The sequence below is a fragment of the Tachysurus fulvidraco genome, chromosome 11 (assembly GCF_022655615.1).
Source record: "Tachysurus fulvidraco isolate hzauxx_2018 chromosome 11, HZAU_PFXX_2.0, whole genome shotgun sequence".
NCBI lineage: Eukaryota > Metazoa > Chordata > Actinopteri > Siluriformes > Bagridae > Tachysurus > Tachysurus fulvidraco.
The window spans coordinates 19175708-19197484 of record NC_062528.1 but is presented as its reverse complement, the minus strand read 5'-3'; the positions used below and the strand labels follow the sequence as shown (position 1 = coordinate 19197484).

The window sequence follows — 21777 nt, the reverse complement described above, 5'->3', positions numbered from 1 at the left end:
AACAAGTCATGCATGTAAACAAAGACAAGAGCTGTGCAAGAAATAAATCCTTTTTTTCTTCTTCTTGTTTTTCTTTTGTTTCTTAAATACAAATCACTACTAAAGCTGACAAAGGATAAGCTGGAGTAAATATCTGTAGACATCAGTATTTGCCAATCTCTTGTCAAAAGTAAACGTACGTGACTGAAATCGTACCGTGTTAATGACATTTAGGTTGAAAGCATGTTTCCAGATAAAAATAAATAAATAAATATGTACAGTAGAAACCGACGATTTCCTTTCTATAGAGCTCATTCTGGCAGGAAAGCAACTTCATAGCTCTGTGTTTTTTTTACCCACATCAATAATTAAATAAATAAATAAGTAAGTAAATAAATCAGAAAGTAGGAAAGTAGGCCAGAACTTTCTTCTCGTGAAACTTTTTAACTGCCCCAAAATGCAAAATGTTTCTGTATTTAGACTCCTGGCACATTTTGTGTTCTTGCAGAAATTGGAAGAGAGAAAAAAAAAACTAAAAACAAGCCACATTTACATCTCGTTAACAAAGACAAAACGCATTTCTTCTTTTTCTGTCATGCTTTTTTCACGAAGACATTTGAATCTAGATAAGAGATTTTCTGTGTTTTAACTTCCTCTGATCAGATGCTTGGTTTGACTATATTCTTGTCCTAAGGTTTAAAGGATCAAGCCATGTTTCAGTTAACAACATAAAGTAGCAGATACTGTAGCTTAGCTCTGGCTCAGTGACGATATCAGAACATGAAAAGTTTCTTAAATGAATAAAAAATTAAAGATAAATCTGTAATATAAAATGGGTCAAATTATACCTTTGAGTACTTATTAGAATATTTTGATTTTGAAAATAAATAGAGGTTTTTGGAATTTTTAATGTTCAAAATTATTAAATAAATATTATTATTATTATTACATATTAAATATTATTTATATTTCCCTATTAAAAAGTGAGCATATTTGTGATCATATTTGTGATAAAAGCTTTGTACAAAAAGTGAAAGGTCAGATTTTCCTCATGTATGTATGTATGTATGTATGTATGTATGTATGTATGTATGTATGTATGTATGTATGTATGTATGTATGTATCTATCTATCTATCTATCTATCTATCTATCTATCTATCTATCTATCTATCTATCTATCTATCTATCTATCTATCTATCTATCTATCTATCTACCTACCTACCTACCTACCTACCTACCTACCGACCAGTCAAGCAGTGCTGGTAGCTCGAAGAAGTGAGGTTTAGTGTGAGGAATGATAAGAGATTTGAGGTAAGATGGAGCTGGTCCATTCCAGTGGAGGGAACGCAGCGTTGGGTTGGTGTACGAGAACTAATGCAAGTAAAATCAAGTCACTCCATGGCATTTTGGATCATTTGCAGAGGACAAATTGCATTCAGAGGTAAACCTACTAGCAGTGGGCTATAGTAGTCCAGTCACGAAATGGCAAGATACTGAACAAGCACCTGAGCAGCCTGTGTGGAACAATGGAAGGTCTTGCAGTGTATTAAAATGCTGTTCTGTTTCATATTAGATCATTAATCCCTGCTTACGTAAGCAAAGGGCAGTGAAGGCACACCGACGGAGAACAGTGATATGATGGGACCACTGATTTCCGCTTACTGTCAGATCAGACACAGCAGCAGCCCGGACTCGGCTGTCAGGAGCAACTGCTGGGTCCTGGAACATCAATCTGCAGCATCTACACACACACACACACACACACACACACACACACACCAGACTCCCCGCGCTAACTCCCAGCATCCACCATCTGAGCAACACAGTCTTTATTTACTCATTTTTAACAATATATCTGTGCATGGAGTCTGAAGCTGAATTCACATAGGAATATAAACCTGACACCATCTGGATATTCACAGACGCCGATTTAGGAAATGTTCTAAAGAAATCTAAAGAGGAGCACAAGTGCATTACTGTATGTGTGGTTTTGTTAAACGAATTTTAGTGAACTATCCATTGTTCTTCATCCCACTGAAGAATCTTGTCTAGCTCATCCATCCTGAATTAACCATAAAGAAAGGTTAATGCTGAAGAATATTAAGAAATTGTTCCCTTATATGGCAATATTTATGGACTGGCCACACAATACAACACTCAGTAGAGATAAGTGCAACAAGGTTTAAAAATAAAAGTCCATCATCTTGTTTAGAACTTGATATAATATGAAACATTGATGTGATTATCTAAATAACTAAAGAAATCTTAAAGTCCACAAGTGATTTATTGTCGTTTTTTTAAGGGATACATTTTATTGGTCATAACCAAACACAGTGTAGTGCGTTATAATGTGTAGTGTAATTCTTTAAACATGGTTAGTCTAAAGCTAAATGTAAAAAAAATATATATATATATTTATTTATTTATTTATTTATTTATTTAATTTTATTTATTTTAATAAAACTGTCAGGTGACACAATGTATGGATGCTAAAATCTAAATTAGATAACTACGTATTTTTTATAATTAAAAAAAATACTTAGTTATCTAATTTAGATTTTTGCTTATATTATCATGAATTAATTAAAGCAGACTTTTCAGGGATAGAACTTAAAGAAAAAACTTAAGATATGAAAGTTCTGCAGATGAAAAGGAAGAAGAGACGGCACTTTTACTGTGAGGAGCTTTAAGTGAAGTGAAGTGACACACGGCTAAGTACGGTGACCCAGAATTGGTTCTCTGCATTTAACCCATCCAAAGTGCACACACACAGCAGTGAACACACACACACCGTGAACACACACCCTGTGCAGTGGGCAGCCATTTTTGCTGTGGCACCCGAGGAGCAGTTTGGGGTGGGGGGTGGGGGGGTATTCGGTGCCTGGCTCAAGGGCACCTCAGTCGTGCTATTGCCGGCCCGAGACTGGAACCCACAACCTTAGGGTTAGGAGTTGAACTCTTTAACCATAAGGCCACGACTTCACCTTTAACAGGAATGAACAACGATCTGAGCTTGTTAACCGGTGTACTATAAAGTGAGCATTGCATTTTCTTCCTCAGGGACTATTTCTTCTCTCAGAACTAAAATAAACTAAATGTTTGGCCACAATGTGTATGAAATGTCACAACACTCATGGCTGTGATAACTCTTGCTTGTGTGAAAGTGCATTATTTACCTGGCAGGGGCAATACCATGATCAAGGAGGTGGTTTGCCCAAAGCGAGGTTCGGCCATTACAATCGGGCTGTGCTGACCTTTGCGAATTCCCCAAATGCGGGAATATCGACTGCATAATTTCTGGGGACAGTCGTGGCCTAATGGGGGGCAGTCGTGGCCTAATGGGGGGCAGTCGTGGCCTAATGGGGGGCAGTCGTGGCCTAATGGTTAGAGAGTCTGATTCGTAACCCAAAGGTTGTGGGTTCGAGTCTCAGGCCGGCCACTAATGAGGTGCCCTTGAGCAAGGCACCGAACCCCCCAACTGCTCCCCGGGCGCTGCAGCATAAATGGCTGTCCACTGCTCCGGGTGTGTGTTCACGGTGTGTGTGTGTTCACGGTGTGTGTGTGTTCACGGTGTGTTCACGGTGTGTGTGTGTGTGTGTGTGTGCACTTCGGATGGGTCAAATGCAGAGAACAAATTCTGAGTATGGGTCACTGTACTTAGCCGTATGTCACTTTCACTTTCATTTAATAAAGACCAATTTTGTGATATTCAGTGTTTATATTTTTAAATACCGATATCCTTTTGGCATGATGTGTGGTCACAAATAAAAACAGACAAGAGCAAGCTCGAAGAAGGGCCATAGTCCGAGTTAAGTTACAGTCGGCTGCTAAGATCTGCCCTCCCACTTAGACACAGACGATGACTCTGTATTACATTAAGAGTGCAGTCTGGATGCAGCAAATGCAGCAGCTGTCCCTACTTAAAAGGAAATGAAGGAAAGAAGCGTTCATGAAAATGTCCAGAGTCGTTAAGAGATATACTGCGAACACTAACCAGAGCCAGGAGCATGAACCTGACCAACATTTGGCTCATTCACGGCTCATCGAGTCATTACGCAGGCCGACAGCGAGCGTTTAAACTGCCGTAACTCTCACAGCAAGCAGAAAGTGCCTCAAGCAAACCTTTCATTAAAAGGCTCTGACTAAACACACACACACACACACACACACACACACACACACACAACATTTTTACTATATACACTCGGGCTTTCAGTTCAATTCAGCTCTTATATTACAATCAGATCAGCTTTAATTTAAATCTTAGAAGAGTGTAAAGAAGTTTTTCACACTTGAAATCTGTACACAGAATCATGAGGCTTTTCCTTAGTGAAGGCGTAATCGTCGAGGGTTTCATAAATTTTCCCATTTCTCACAGTTTAATTAAGTCTTGCAGGTAAATAGAGAAACAATTAATCAAGTACACAATCATAAAGTCAATAAACTGTCATCAAATTCTTTTATTCTGTACACATTTCATAGGACTGGTCCATTTTTCGTCTTCTTCTTCTTCTTCTTCTTCTTATTATTATTATTATTATTATTATTATTATTATTATTATTATTATTATTATTAGACTTTCTTTCTAATACATGGAGCTCTTAATTTGTTCCACAGCATTTATTTCAGTTTATTAACGAAATACACACTACACAAATACACAATCAACTGATCCATCCATTAATTTAAACTACTGATGTTGGAAATTCAGCATCTGCTCCCAGACTCTGACGAAACGCCAAATTAACTCCAAACTAATTGCTGTTAGAACTTCAATCTTTTTTTCTAGCAAACACTGCTCAATTCCTGAGGATTTATCCCACAGCCACTTCTTTAAGCAAATACAGAGAGTTCAGTGAGAACTTGACAGCACATATACTTGACATTGCCGCTTAATTATTAATGCTTAATAAATTGTTGGATTATTATTATTTAATAATTTAAAAAACACAGAATTCCTTATTATTATTATTATTTATTTATTATTATTATTATTATTATTATTATTATTATTATTATTATTATTATTATTATTATTATTATTATTGCCCTATGCTTATCCAGTTTAGCTTAGGCTGAAATGACTACATTACCCATCAGCCCCTGCATGTCATATGATCATGAATCTCTTGTGTCCTGTTTGATCAAGAGTTGGTGTTGTATGTCTACCATTGGCTCTTGTTCCACATAGTTCACTTCGTACGTTGCCTTATATGTCAAAAATCTTTATTTATCTTCACTATCCTTTGCCTCAGAGAATCTCTGACAGTTGGTAACAAATTTCACGACTGATTAGCATGCTGTGACATGCACCATGTCTCTTCCTGACACGAATAACAGAGGCATAACAAACACCATCAGCACTTTCATCAGTAGCCCAGGTGCCACAAGTCTCAGCTATGACTGATATGTGTTTGAATTACTTTTACAATACTTTTCTAAAATAATTTCCTATACTTTCCCAGCATAACAGAACACATTTCACAGTTTCAGCTAAACCACACGTGTGTTCTGTATATGCCTACAGAAACCAAACTCCCAGAGCGACCAGACTCGGCTCTAAAATTCCCCTCACTATGACGCTCTCTACCAGTGGTCTGGATATTGATCATCGTCGTTGCCAGGGATTCAGATACTGATCCCCATCACTGCATGGGGTTCAGTTACTGATCCCAGTCACTGCCAGGGGTTTGGATACTGACCCCCGTTACTGCCAGTGGATCGGATACTGATCCTCATCACATCTGCCTGACTTTCTAATGACAATATCACTACACATCATATCATCTTCCACATCCAAATCCACCTGAGCTATGAGAAAAGTATGACAGTCAGACAGACAGTCAAACGGAGAGAAATGAAGAAAGTCCACCAGCCTCAGCTGCAAATTAAAGCTGTACACAAGCACCGGAAATACAAGCACTTTCCCATTAAGCTCAGAGTGCACTGAGTCATCTGAGATACTGATCCCAGTCACTGGCAGGGGGTTGGATACTGATTCCCGTCACTGCCAGGGGTTTAGATACTAATCCCTGTCACTGCCAGGGGTCCGGATACTGATCCCCATCACTGCCAGGGGTTCGGATGTTGATCCATGTCACTGTCAGGGGTTCAGATACTGAACCCTGTCACTGCCAGGAGTTTGGATACCTGATTTCCTCTATGCCAGAGGTTCGGATATTGATCCATGTCACTGCCAAGGGTTCGGATATTGATCCATGTCACTGCCAAGGGTTCGGATATTGATCCATGTCACTGCCAAGGGTTCAGATATTGATCCCGTCACTGCCAGGGGTTCAGATATTGATCCATGTCACTGCCAAGCGTTCGGATATTGATCCCATCACTGCCAGGGGTTTGGATATTGATCCATGTCACTGCCAGAGGTTCGGATATTGATCCCGTCACTGCCAGGGGTTCGTTACACATCATATCATCTTCCGAATCAAAACCCGCCACAGGGAAAAGAACAGTTTTTAACCCAAAGTCAGACAGACACTCAGACAAAGAGAGAGATAAAGGAAGTCAAGCAGTCTCAACTGCAACGTTAAAGCTGTACACAAGTACCGTAAGTAGAAGCACTTTCCCATTAAGCTCAGAGTGCACTGAGTCATCATTTTGGTGCTAAATTTAAAGAGTATCAGCCCTCTGTCTAGAAATGGCTTTCCATCATTTATGAACCTTTATATCCATCCGCTGCTTCGGCTTCTCCAATAAAGACACTCTGGAGTTAAATGACAACGGTTAGACCGAGAAAAAGAAACTCCTACACGTGGTTATCTGTCGCTGCTTGTTCCACAGTTTTATACAGATGAGAGATGAAACTCAGAGCAAAAGATAGACATAATTGAATATGAAGTATTGAGCATGCTTTTTGTCTATAAGTTAATGGCGGAAAGCTAACAAGCATCCAAAACCATGATGTAAAAAAAAAACTGTAAAGAAAAGTAAACATTAAAAAAATAATTAATTAAACAGATACTTGGTGTGATAAACTAGAGCTTTCTGTGGTGGAAATAAAATAAGAAAGTTAGCTGACAGGTTGTTTTTAATCATCTTTAAGGATATGTTTTAGTTGGGGAACAGACTCTGAAAGAAAGAAAGAAAGAAAGAAAGAAAGAAAGAAAGAAAGAAAGAAAGAAAGAAAGAAAGAAATGACATTTGATCCATTGTCAATTTTATCTTAAAGTGTATGTAAGTTCCATGATTTGGTTAATTTTTGTTGGATTTTTGGGGATTTTGTCTCAGTAGAGATGCACCAATAATGTAGATGCTCCTTAAATCATGCTCCTTAAATCTATGCTCTCTCTCACTCATTCATTTTCTACCGCTTATCCGAACTTCTCGGGTCACGGGGAGTCTGTGCCTATCTCAGGCGTCATCGGGCATCGAGGCAGGATACACCCTGGACGGAGTGCCAACCCATCACAGGGCACACACACTCTCATTCACTCACACACTCACACACTACGGACAATTTTCCAAAGATGCCAATCAACCTACCATGCATGTCTTTGGACTGGGGGAGGAAACCGGAGTACCCGGAGGAAACCCTCGAGGCACAGGGAGAACATGCAAACTCCACACACACAAGGCGGAGGCGGGAATCGATCCCCGACCCTGGAGGTGTGAGGCGAACGTGCTAACCACTAAGCCACCGTGCCTTACCCCCCCCCAAACCTATGCAAAATAAATAGATAAATCTAAAACACTGAAGTACGATAGGCACTGAGAATGCGCTAATCATCCACAACATGATGAAGAGAAATGGTTTCACACCTTCAGGAGGCAGTCATGTGATGATATCATTTCTCAATGCACCCCTCTGCAGTACAGCAGCCTGTTTCCTAGCAACCACCTCCAGTAACCTCATTGTCATAGAAACTGACAGACAGGTTAAAAAAAGAGAGAAATATAGAAGCTACTCATACAAGGGTGAAGATGTGTTTTAGATGTAAGGATCATTTCTCTCTTTCTCTGAATTTCTAGGTTAGCTTACTGCAATTCTGTCTCTGAACCCTCACCCAAGGCATGTGCCAAATGACTAGCAAAGCTGCTAGTTACACTTACAATCCCTGCTAGCAAAGAAAAAATTTACCTGAAATGTTCTACAAAGGAAAAAAATTGTACAGTATAATAATGGCAGGTTGCTCATAAAGTTTCCACTTCGATGAAAATTATTTTAAAACGTAGGCTTCGATCTTGATTTACAAAAAAAAAAAAACCAAAAAAACAGTGTTTAGATTTTAAATTAGAGGTTTTAGGAAGAGGATTTTAGAAAAAATAAATGTGACCAAACTGAACAGAATACAAAGGTAGAAGTGACAAACAGCAGTGGATACAGTTACAATAACCAAAAGTGCAAAAGACAAAAAAATGATGGTGGCTGCTGGGAGTTTGAGGCCCTGGGGGCCATGTTCAATGACCACAAACCAATGAGAGCTGTGACTAGAGCCGATCCTGACCTCCCTGGGGCTCTAAGCAAAATTCTGCTACGGGGCCCTCCTACCTGACCCGTGAGCCATGTAAACCATTTGCCACACATTCACACTTGACACCCCACTGCTCCTACTACAAACCTCCCTCCTGTTAAAAAAGTTTGCTCCATCTCTCGGGTCAAAGAGTAAAACAATACAGAATTGAATCAGGTATAAACAAATCTTTATTGAATGGAATATTTTAAATATATACTCGGTATTCGACATTTTTTGAAACCTGTAATCTTGCTGTGAGTCTTCATGTCAGTCCTTTTCGTGTCTGTCAGCACTGCACAGCTAGTTTAGCTAGTCAGGTAGAGACTAGAGACAGAATCACATCAACTTAACTTTACTGTTATTTGCTCTTGCTGACATCAAACTCGAAGAGAATACAAGTTTAACTGATTGCTGTTCTCACAAATCTGTTTTCACATTTTTTTCTCTTTTCATGGCCAGATGGATAGATCCGCTTCATATTGTCATCTACACAGTAAACATTAGCACGTGCTGTAAAACGAGGCAGGGGGAGGCGGGGCCTTACATAATTTGCGGGGCCTTATGCAACTTGCGTAGTGAGCGTATAGGGCCGATCGGCTCTGGCTGTGACGTTATGCACCATACACATTCAAGGGTTCTTAAATCTGCACAATTAAAACTGTACAATTTTTGATTGAATTTTTTAGGTTGTGGACAAAAATTGTTTTCAATTATTAAATTATAAATTTAAAAAATATAAATTTATATATATATATAAAAGATTAACCATTGTAGAAGACAAAAGTTCTTAAATCTGTAACATATCTGTAAAATATATATAATGACACTATTGACTTTTATACTATATGACTTATGAATACTTTTACATTTTCTATTTGCAGACCAATAATAATAATAATAATAATAATAATAATAATAATAATAATGATTGTTAGTATTACTATTATTATTGTTATTATTATTATTATTATTATTATTATTATTATTATTATTGACTTGAAATAAGAGGTTTTAGGACTCAGAATGTAGAATTTAGTCATATCTTCTTATAGAAGCACTATTAGTCGAAATACTGTAAATATGAGGAGCTGACAAGATGTTTGTGATGAGCTCCTGAGCCTGTGGTGATGGAAGTTACTGCTCCTGTAATAAAAAGGTGAGGCTGCCATCCTCTGGCTTCTCTTCTCTTCTCTTCTCTTCTCTTCTCTTCTCTTCTCTTCTCTTCTCTTCTCTTCTCTTTTCTCTTTAACACACCAATTCTTCACATCTTCTCCCAGAACACTTTAATGGCCATAAATTTCTTCCAAAATGTATTTCTGTGCATTTCAGGCAGAAACATAAACCTCTGCTGCTAAATAGGGCTGTGTGGAAGATCTCCCAGATGTCTAGAGGAAAGCAGGACACTTTGAGGAGAACAGGATGAAGCGAGGACACCAGCTGAGTCCTATACAACCCTGTTAGCGGGGAACAGAGTGACCTGTTTGCACTCCTAATGACGCATGAACAGATTCACCTCTGAGAAACCAGGCCACAGAGCTAAAGCAAGTTACAGGAGGAAGAAGCTGAGAGGTGTTCCTTTAGAGTTCTTTTAAGCAAGACTAGACTGCTTTACAGGAGAATCTGAAAATCAGAAGTATTTTTTTCTTTTATCAGTAGACATGATTGGATATGGTTATGGAGGGAAAATCAAGTAATTTTTTATCTATATTTTGATTAATGTACTCTAGATACATGCACTTGCATCATCGAATAAGAGGAAATAAAGGAAAGGAACCTAGAAAAACAGCCAGTGGTGGATTTTGCTAAGTGAATGGAAATGGCTTTAGTTAACACTTATTTCCAGAGAAGAGAGGAACATAGAGTTTTATATATAAGAGTGGAGGTAGTAGTACACATGTAGACTACATTCTATGCAGACGAGGCCATCTGAGAGAGATTAGTGACTGCAAGGTGTGTAGCCAGACAGCATCAGATGGTGATGTATAGGATGTCTCTGGTGGTCAGGAAGAAGAGGAGAGGAACGATAGAAATGAAGACCAAGTGGTGAAAGTGGAATGTTGTGAGGAATTCAGACAGAAGCTGAGACAGGCTTTGGGTGGTCAGGAAGAGCTTCCAGATGACTGGGAAACTACAGCAGAAGTGATCAGGGAGACAGGGAGGAGGATGCTAGGTGTGTCATCTGGAAGGAGAAAAGAAGATAAGGAAACATGGCGTTGGAACAAGGAAGCACAGGACAGCATTCAGAGGAAGAGGCTAGCTAAAAAGAAGTGGGACGTAGAAGGGACTGAAGAAAGCAGATGAGAGAAACAGCAGTGGAGTTTCAGTGGAGATGCGTGAGGAATAGAGGAGAAGAGTTCTGGTGCTGGTCTTTAAGAACAAGCGTGATGTGTAGAGTTGTACAGTGGTATAAAGTTGATGAGCTCCACAATTAAGCTATGGGAAAGAGTAATGGAAGATAGGATAAGAAAGGAAGTGGATATTTGTGAGAAGCAGCATGGCCTCATGCCCAGAAAGAGCACTACTGATGCAATTTTTACTCAGAACGTTAATGGACAAGTATAGAGATGGTCAGAATGAGCTGTACTGCGTATTTGTGGATTTAAAGAAAGCGTACGACAGGGTGCAGAGAGAGGAGCGATAGTAGTCTATGAGGATGTCAGGAGTGACAGAGAAGTACATCAGAGTAGGATATGTATGAAGAGGAGTATGACAGCAGTAAGATGTGCTGTAGGTTAGACAGAGGAGTTCAAGGTGGAGGTGGGGCTACAACAAGGATCGGCTTTGAGTCCCCTCTTGTTCGCTGTGGTAATGGACAGACTGACAGATGTCAGACGGAAGTCAGACAGGAATCATCTGGACAATAATGTTTGCGGATGACATTGTGATCTGTAGTAAGAATAGAGAGCAGGTGGAGGAACGAACAGTGAGGTTACAGGGAGCTGAGGTCAAGAAGGTGACCCTAGGTCAACCATACTGTACAGTGTGACGGGGAGTGTGGAAAAGAGGTGAAGAGGCAAGTGCACTCAGGTTGAAGCGGAAGGAGAAAAGTGTCAGGAGTGTTGTGTGACAGAAGAGTGTCTGCAAGAATCAAAGGACAGGTGTAGAAGACAGTAGTGAGACCAGCTACTGTATGAGGAGTGAGAAAAAGACATGATGCAGAGATGGAGGTAGCAGAGGTGAGGATGATGAGGTTCTCTTCATCACCTGAGGATGGACAGGATTAGGAACGAGCACATTATGGGGACAGCTCAGGTTGGCTGTTTTGGGGACAAGGTCATAGAGGATAGATTGAGATGATTTATATTAGTAGAAGGATGTTGGAGATGGAGCTGCCAGGTACGAGGTCAAGAGGAAGGCCAAAGAGTAGATACTGTATATGGATGTGTTAAATGAGGACACGAAGTTCATTGGTGTGAGAGTAGAGGATGCTGAGGATAGAGTTAGGTGGAAACAGATGATTCACTGTGGTGCCTCCTAACGGGAAAAGCCAGAAGTAGAAAAAGAAGAAAAAGAAGCAGATTCATAAAAGTGATACCATTAATGAAAGTATAGTCCATCGAAGACCCTTTGCTTCAGCAGAAAATTTCACCTGGCTACTGTAGGTTTCTACATAAGAGCTTCTGCAATAATCATTAAGATTGTCCTGTGCACATATTTTACAATGGGGCTTAAACAGTATACAAACATGCAAAATTTATGGCAATATTTGCATAAGAATAGCTTTTTGTAACATTTATGACATTATGGCAGATGCTCTTATCCAGACCAACTAACATTTATTTCATTTATATAGCTGAGGAGTGCCTGGCTCAGGAGCCTGGTATTCGAACTCATGACCTTCCAATCAGTAGACCAACACTTTAACCACTGAGCTACCACTACTTCATCCATAAGTAATTTCAATAAGTATCCATACTAGTAGTATCCATACTCATAGCAGACCATAATGATCCATACTTCTTCCTTCCAACACCTTTCCAAGCAAGTTTAATCCCGAAAAAATAAGAGGCATAGAAAATGTCCAGATGGAAAATCAATTGTGCTCAAAAGTTTGCATACCCTGAAAGAAATTGTTAAACATTGCAATTTATTTGGACAATATGACTGATGATGCAAAAGAATTCCCTCCTATTTAAAGATAGTGTTCACATGAAGTCATTCATGATCACATAGTGATTTTTAAAACCTAATGATAATGGAAATCACCTAAGCAACCAAAAGTTTACATATCTTTGAATGTTTGGCCCCATTAGAAACACACAGGTTGACACACAGAGGTTTAATTGGCTTTTATAACCATTTATAAACCATTTATTATATCATCATATAAGTTTCTATACCTGTGACTCATTGTAATTCAAATTAGTGTCTGTGCATAAACAGTTTCTCAGCTCATGAGGTGATGCACTGTCTGTATACTGCACCATGGGGAAGACAAAAGATCTGCCAATGGACCTGCATAATAAATTAGTTAAGGTTTATAAAGCAGGAAAAGGATATAAAGATATCGTAACACTTGAAAATGCCAAGAAGTACTGTTAAAACTCTAATAAAGAGGTGGAAAATAAGAGCTTCTGTTGATACTAAGCAGTGGCGGTTCTAGGATTTTTATGTAACAGGGGTCATTTAGGCGCCACATGTTACATTCAGGGGCCAAGTACAGGGTACATTCAAGCACACAAAATAATTTATTCAGTAAGGTGCAAATACATTTTGGCAGTCATTCCTTTTTCAAACGCTCGAGTGCTGCCAATTGTTTGGTGGTGGAATTGCATCTGTGATCGTTTTGAAAAATTCTCCGGTTGCTCTTCTCGTCAACGATTGATGGAACGGGGGCCAATCAGGGGCCATTCAGATTTCAGCATGGGCCAGGGCCCTGTGGCCCCGCCTCTAGAACCGCCCCTGACACTAAACCATGGTCAGGTAGTCCAAGAAACATTTCATTCACTACTGCCAGAAGAATTGTTCAGGATGCAAAGAAAAACACAAAATAAGGAGGTATTTGAACACAAATGTCCAGCGTGGTCGAGTTAACAGGAGAAAGCCGTTACGGCACCCATGCCACAAAAAGTCCCGCAATCAGTACACCAGACAGCACCTAGACAAGCCTCATAGCTCCTGGAGCAGAGTAATTTGGAGTGATGAGACCAAAATTTTACATTATAGTCACAACCATAAACGCTATGTTTGGAGAGGAATCATCAAAGGCCTACAATGAAAAGTACACCATCCTCGGTCATGGATCTCTTTTGTTTTATGTCAAGAGACATTATTAGAATGAAATATAAAGACTAACGTGATTATATATAAATGAGAAAATGGTGGCACTAAAGTAAATAAATGTATATGGAGTCTAGCTAAAAGCCCATATATATTAGTGCTGCTTTAATGATTAGTGTGAAATTTCCACTTTCATTATACAGATGCGCATAGAACAGCACTCGATCCAGCACTTTCCCATTTGGCATTTGATTTCTTTATGCTTTAATTGCATACCAAGAATAACTTTTGGGAACGATGTATTTAATCCATGGGACACTAAATAGAGCTCAGGAAAATGTTCTCACATTTTTTATTTGCTATTTTGACTTTAGACTAAAGTTTTTTCTTTATTTTACTAAAGCTGCACCCATCAATACATGGATTGTAGCATAAAGTATTGTGGTTACATCAAACTGGACTCCTGGAATCCTGTGAATCTTTAATAATTAATTTAAAAATTCTATACAAACTAAATTGAAATATCAGTGATTTCAGTGAAAAACAACAAAATCTGACTTAAACTCCTCGCGAGCACATACCATTTTGCCGTCTACCGTGTAGAGTCTCTTCACAGCCCCCGTGTCGAGCTTGATGGCATCCGTGACATCACTGAGAACTTGCTCAAAAGTGTGTGCCGTCTTCTTGTTGAGGAGAATACGGACGGCTTTGCGAGGCTTCACGCCGCTTCTGATGATGGTCACCAACTTGGGCCGGATAAAGTCTTTGCTTTCCTTGGTTTCCAGTGAGCTGGATTTGGCACTGGCCAGTGAGGTGGGTACCCGAGAAGATGCCAAAGTCTTCACGTTGACTGACCAGTTGGGATTGACGTTCTTGGTGTAGTCAAGCTTCTTAAACGGTTCTATTGATACACAGACGTAACTCTCACCTGAAACAAAGACAGTAACATGAAACATTGAAATGGTTGCAATCTGCTTTGTTTAATTTGTAAAGTAAAGATTTGTTGAAGAGATTAGAATAGATATAGAAGTAGAAATGATTTAAGTTTACACAGACAAATTTTTAGTTCTTTAAGAGTTCCTGGGATGTGTCAATAATGGTCCTTAAATTCATAAATAGGAACTTAAGTGTTCTTAAGTGTAATATCATCATCTGTTTGATCACCTCTTCGATCCTAGGGTTAATAATCTATGCAAGTTCTCCAAAAGAGTCCAAATTTTAAACAATGTGCCTGTGTGCTAGATGTGGTAGATAAGTGGTAAGGCATTGGACTACTGATCAGAAGACTGCAAGTTTGAATCCAAAGTCGGCTACACTGCCACTGCTGGTCCCCTGAGCAAGGCCCTTAACACTCAGTTACATAAAATGAGATAAAAATCAAAGTCACTCTAGATAAGAGTGTCAACTAAATGCTATAGATGGGACAAGCCTATACGATATGGCTAAGTTTAATCGGGTATTTTTTTCGGCCCATGTAATTTTCAACACCAGTTCTGTTCTGTTACGAGTTAAATAGCAGGAAATAATACTTTTCTCTTTGAAAGTGCTGCATTTTATTGGTCTCTCTCATCAGATATATCCACTGTAATGAGTTCTTTCAAACATTGCTAGAAGGATTAAGCCGATTTTGGGATATGCTGGTATAGGAAAATAATCAAGAATAAGTTGTTGTGCTATGGCGCGTCATGATGTGTCCAATAACAGAAAGTCCTGAAATATACCTTGCATGTACACCATAGTAGTTTTTCAGTGCTTAGAATAATTAGAATTGGGCTACTGACGGTAAGGTCATGAGTTTGAATCCCAGGGTCACCAAGCTGCTGCTTCTGAGCAACTGCTTAGCTGTATAAATGAGATAAATGTAAACCGCTCTGGATAAGGGTGTCTGCCAAATGCTGTAAATATATAATATAAAATATATATATATATATATAAAAAACATAATGCATAATTATTAATGGTAGGGTCTCCGATTTTTGAAAGTCAATGTTGACATATGAAATCACCAAAACAAACACGCCCCTAACCCAAATGGGTCCCACCCCTGTATTGATAGCTCCGCCCACACATATATATGTAACCCAGGCAACTAATGGAAAGAAGTGTGTCTTTATCATAGCTGAAGGGAAGAACAATACAATTGCAGATAAACAAACAAGGGGTCCTACTTCTTGCCTTATTGTAAGCCTTTCTTCACTTTCTTTCTTTATTTTTATCCTCCATGTCAATGTTAAAACCGCTTTCTGCTAATGTCACACATGCGCACTGAACGCTCTCTCCGTCCATATTGACAAGACCCGCCCCTTTCTGCTCATTGGCTGCACGTTTGTTTTGTTTTTTGTTTATTTTTGTCCCGACTCAGTTTTCAGAAGCATTTCTCAAAAATCGGAGACGCTACCTTTAATTTGAGAACTACACATTGGATTTTTATCCATTTATAGCTACATTTAATATTGTGGTACTGAATGTTCCTTCTCTTTTAAAAAAAATACAGCTTTGTCACGTTACCAAGAAACTAAAAACTTCTCTGTCCTGATGACTTTTCAGTGTCTGAATATTTTACATCTTTAGCCCAGGCACTGAAGACTCTTTTCATGAAATGCTAAAAAATGTCACCAAATTGACGAACAAACATTTTTAATCAGGTGAAGTGAAGAATCTCTCCTTTAAGTCCCTTAGTAAGCTGTTACTTTAGAAATTAGAACATATTAAAATCAGCATTGATACAAGACTGTGATTTGCATTGTGCTGTGTTCACATGTATAGTAATAAAGAGACCATTGACCATTCATTTTCAAAAAGAGCTGGTAATTTCTGGTAGCATTAGCGCCAGTAAGCATCAGTGACTAGATCTGGGCATGTCCAAATCGGTGACGTAACAAAGTTTGTGATCCGTGACAAAGAACTCACGCTGCATCTTCTTCTTCTCGAATGAAACAATGCAGAACTTTATACACAAACACCAAATCTCCCTAGAACGTTTAATTTTTGCGTCCAAAAAATCGATTTGAAATGCTAGTTGCGCCACTCGCCGATAAATGTTATTTCTATGGCAACCAGTAGTAGAAATAGCAACTTTATGGTACAGCGAGTGGAGACTTGCAGCGTCACGATATGTGAGAAAATAGCATTATTGAAAACGAATGAAAACACACTGACCCATCAACAATCTGTAGTCTACGTGAGACTAACTAAAGACTAAATCTATAATTTGAACATCTGCTGTGTTTTGAGCCATTTCCTAAGCATTGTAAGGCTATTACCAGACTACATGCCTAGATAAGAAATCATCCAGTCAAGGATAATTGTTCTGTTGAGACCAGAATTGTCTCATTTTCACTTTCACCTTGGCTATAAAAGTGCTGTGGGTCTGAACATGAATGGATGCCCGACCTAAATATTTCACTTCAATCCTCTGGTGGAATGCAAAGCAGCTCGTTCCTTATTCGGTATCAAAGCAGAACCACAGATACAGTATTTATACAGTATTTTAGGACAGACGTTTTTGTGCTACATGAATTTTAACATACATCGAGTGTGTGATCGACGATACAGCAGCACACACAGACAAAAAAATAGCATTGTAAGGCTGTAAAATACCATAAAATATGTATGAAACATTCAAAGTGGATCCTCTCTGTAGCATATGGAATCCATTTAGACGAACACTTAGAACATTAGCACACAAAAAAACATGATTGAGTTCATCAGGAGTGCAACATCAGTTATTTCTGATTGTTTCAAACTCCACCCTTTATTTCAAGTCAAGAAGCTTTTATTGTTATTTCAACCATATATAGCTGTTGCAGTACACAGTGAAATGAGACAACGTTTCTCCAGGATCATGGTGCTACATAAAACAAAGACAGGGCTAAGGACATGTAAGTAGTCTTAGCCACATAAAGTGCAACTGTGCAACCTGGTGCAAACAGTGCAGGACAAGACAAACAAGACAGTGCAGGACAAAAAACAGTGCAGACATAAAGTTGACTTGACTTGACTTGACTCTCTCTCTGACACTGTCAGAGAGAGATTCATTCATTTCTTAATGTTTCTAGTAAAATTGTCGTGCTAGTTTGTTGTTTGTTGCTGGAAAGTTACAATGGTGTTTAATAGGAAGCAAAAAATTTGAAACAAATGAACTCCTTTATTCGCTCTATATGTTTCAGCAATGTTTAATAACATATTAATAAGAAATCATGAAAAATTGTGTAAATGTTGGACTCGAACGCAATGCGGCTATATAATGCTGATTTAGAATAAAAAGGATGTGTATATTTGTCACATTTTAATTTTTTATAATCTATTTTTTATTTATTATATATTTAATATTGTTTTATATATATAATAATAATAATATATTGAATTACTTTGTATATCTTTGTTATATATTTAGATTTTGTATTAATATATTTATACAGTACACTCTATTTTTATTAAAATTATCATTAAAATTATTTTCTAAATCTATTTCTATTCGTTTTTGATAGTATTTTTTTTTTTTATCATTTGGACCTTTAAAAAAGATTATTCTATTCCTAATTTTTACTGTAACAATTTTGATGTTTTCTTTTCTTTATTATTCTATTTTACTCTACTTTATATGTCCCCAGTACCATTCACTACCATGTCGTACTGTGTATAGTTAGCCACCTATAAGCTGCTGAGTGTGATGAATAGTCTGAAAGCTGATAACAGATACTGCGTACGCAAAAGTATTAAAGCACTGCTGCATCCCTCTCATTACATAGAGATGAATTGAGGGCAGTGAGTCAAGCTGAAACGAAAAATAAATTCTAATTCAGAAATTCATTACGGATCAGGAAACTTTCACGTGTCCTCTTTTTAGGAACATACTCACCTTCCTCCAGCTGCTCCATGCTGGTAATCTTGGCAGACCCGTCGATGGTGAATAAACTGCGGACGCCATGTGGAAGGTTGAGGCTGTCACACAGGCATCGTGTTAGATCAGCCAGAAGAGCATCAAAAGACCTAAATCTGTCCCGAGAGATTGCATACACGATGCCTTTGAAGTGTCGGTCACCGTTGCGGTAAAAACGCACTTTCTTGGCTTTCTTCTCAGAGCTGAGGGCTTGGAGTGTGCGTGCGCGGCCCAGACTGCAGTGGGCACTGTGCGCTGGGCTTGGGGGCAGCCCTCGCCTTGACCTCTGACCTCTGTCGCGCCCATCAAAATGTTCCAGCTCCATTTTGGTGCCACCGTTCTGCAGAAATTCAATGACTTTAGTAGCAGCATTCGAGAGATTTGTTAGAAACATACAGAATGTACTAGTTGTAGACGATATTGTACATGGTACTGTCAAGTGAACATGGTATTATCACTATTGTAAAATTCTAATTTTATGACATTTATATCCTTTTGTCTTTATTATCATCTACACTGCAAAATGGATCAAGCATATTAAAAAGTGTATTTTAATATGTCATGCCCTTTAAATTGCATAAGCTTAAGTAAACACAACATGACAGGTGAAACATTAGCACAGGGAAACAAATGAATCATTTAAAAATGTAATAAACAAACAAACAAACAAAAATAAATAAAATCAATAAGCAAACACACTACATGTAAAAAAAATCAATGTGCTGAAATAAATCTAACACTCAAAATTCAGTTAAAAACATTATAATTATGAAATAAGAACATTGAAAATTAATTTTAAAAAAAGCATGTAAGAAAATTAACTCACACAGTATATGTGCAAAATGAACACTTCAGATAAAAATAAAATAGATTTATTGTCTAAAAAAACACACCTGAAACTAAATATATAAATCTGGAAAAATAAAATCACAGACAAAGCATAAAAACACACATACAGTACGTGGAAAAAATCAACATTTAAAAATGAATGAATCATGTGTAAGAATAAGGTGGCTAAAAAAAGCATAGGCCATAAAAAACGTGAACTAAACGTGAAACCTACACGTGTGATAAACGTGTAAATCACGACATGTGTAGTGATGACCTTTCTGTCTAGGATGCTCTCATTGTTATGATCTAATGACATCCATAGCTTCCACACTCGTCTTTTCTGCTCCCTTTATTAATGAGTAAACAGTGAAATTCTTAGTGGAGGTTATTATTATTATTATTATTATTATTATTATTATTATTATTATTATTATTATTATTATTATGTCGTCATCATTAATGAATTAAGGCTCCTTTCTGCAAAAATCATGACGAATAAACATTCTGCACATCCGTGTCAATGCATACAGCTTTACACACACGTACACACCACAGACACACACACACACACACACACACACACACACACACACACACACACACACACACACACACACACACACACACACACACACACACACACACACACACACACACAGCATCCTGCAGCTTCCTGATCAGTTCGAGGCTTCACAAAAGACGCGTTTACATTAAAACACGGCTCAGATGAGGATGATGATGTTAACATTAACCGGCGCGTCTTAATAGCAGCATAAACGCTTCTGGCAAAGAAATTACATTTCTACTTACTTTGCACGGGTGTGTGTGCGTGTATCCTGTCCGTGGGTTGGCGTGGTGTGTGTAGGTGTGTACTGGGTGTTAATATCCCATTCAGTCGCGTGCGGTGTGGCGGTGGGGGCGCGGGGCCACGCGCTCTCTTTGTGCCCCGAGCTTTAGCTATGTCCTTACGCACACAGAGAAAAGGAGGAGGGGAGGGTGAGTGAGAGAGAGAGAGAGAGAGAGAGAGAGAGAGAGAGAGAGAGAGAGAGAGAGAGAGAGAATGATGGCGAGAGAGAGGAGGAGGAGGAGGTGGTGGAGAGAGAGAGAGAGAGAGAGAGAGAGAGAGAGAGAGAGAGAGAGAGAGAGAGAATGATGGCGACAGAAGAGAGACGAGGAGGAGAGAGCGAGCAAGAGAGAGAGAGAAGAGGGGGAGGAGGAGATGAGGGAGAGATGATGGAGGATGGAGGGATACAGAGGGTGTGTCTCGATCCTCTTTAGCTGTGATTTAAGCAACTCCGTGTCTTCATTATTTACATTTATAACATACCAAAAAGACTGTTCTTAATTCTACACTGTGTTTTTTTAAATATAAAATAGAAATTAAATAGAAATTAAAATCTACATTGTTGTTTGTGTGTGTGAGAGAGAGAGAGAGAGAGAGAGAGAAAGAGAGAGTGTGTGTGTGATATATATATATATATAAAGAGAGAGAGAGAGAGAGAGAGAGAGAGAGAGAGAGTGTGTGTGTGTGTGTGTGCGTTGTGTGTGTGTGTGTGTGTGTGTGTGTGTGTGTGTGTGTGTGTGTGTGTGTGTGTGTGAGAGAGAGAGAGATTTGTAATATCAATATACATATAGATGAGCCACAGCAGCTGAAGATAATATCATTCCTGTCTGCTACACATATCTAGACCTGGACAGATGAAGACTTGTTAAATTACATGATGACTCCTCCAGTTTATTGCCAGTTAATTATGGGGTCCCTCAAGGATCAGTCCTAGGACCTCTGCTTTTCTCGATATACATGCTTCCATTAGGGAACATTATTATAAGACCTGGGATTAATTTCCACTGTTATGCTGATGATACACAGTTATATATCTCATCAAAACCAAACAAAATAGCTAAATTGACCAAATTAAGAGTGCCTTAGATAAAAGTCTGGATGAGCTGTAATTTTCTGCTATTTAACTCCGATAAGACAGAAATACTACTTATTGGTCCAAAAACCAGTACACAGAAACTCTCACAATTCATCTTCAATTTAGAGGGATGTCCTGTTACTAGTAGCTCGACAGTGAAAGACCTGGGTGTTATATTAGACAGCAACTTTCATTCATTCATTCATTTTCTACCGCTTATCCGAACTTCTCGGGTCATGGGGAGCCTGTGAATATCTCAGGCGTCATCGGGCATCGAGGCAGGATACACCCTGGACGGAGTGCCAACCCATCACAGGGCACACACGCTCTCATTCACACACACTACGGACAATTTTCCAGAGATGACAATCAACCTACCATGCATGTCTTTGGACCGGGGGAGGAAACCGGAGTACCCGGAGGAAACCCCTGAGGCACGGGGAGAACATGCAAACTCCACACACACAA

General features: G+C 38.8%; 1 protein-coding gene and 1 pseudogene across 2 annotated transcripts in view; one reads left to right on the top strand and one right to left on the bottom strand.

Annotated features, from left to right (window-relative positions):
• Nucleotides 1–20411, bottom strand: part of dclk1b (doublecortin-like kinase 1b) — a 48955-nt gene extending 28544 nt beyond the window's left edge. For both annotated transcript variants that reach the window (XM_027160513.2, XM_027160512.2), the window contains exons 1-3: nucleotides 20201–20411; nucleotides 18539–18899; nucleotides 14259–14605 (exon numbers count right to left, since the gene is read on the bottom strand). In XM_027160513.2, the coding sequence (XP_027016314.1) occupies nucleotides 14259–14605; nucleotides 18539–18884 (693 nt within the window). In that variant the 5' untranslated portion in view covers nucleotides 18885–18899; nucleotides 20201–20411. The remainder of the gene's footprint in view (nucleotides 1–14258; nucleotides 14606–18538; nucleotides 18900–20200) is intronic.
• LOC113651786 lies at nucleotides 3151–3299 on the top strand (annotated as a pseudogene).
• Nucleotides 20412–21777: the final 1366 nt, after the last annotated feature.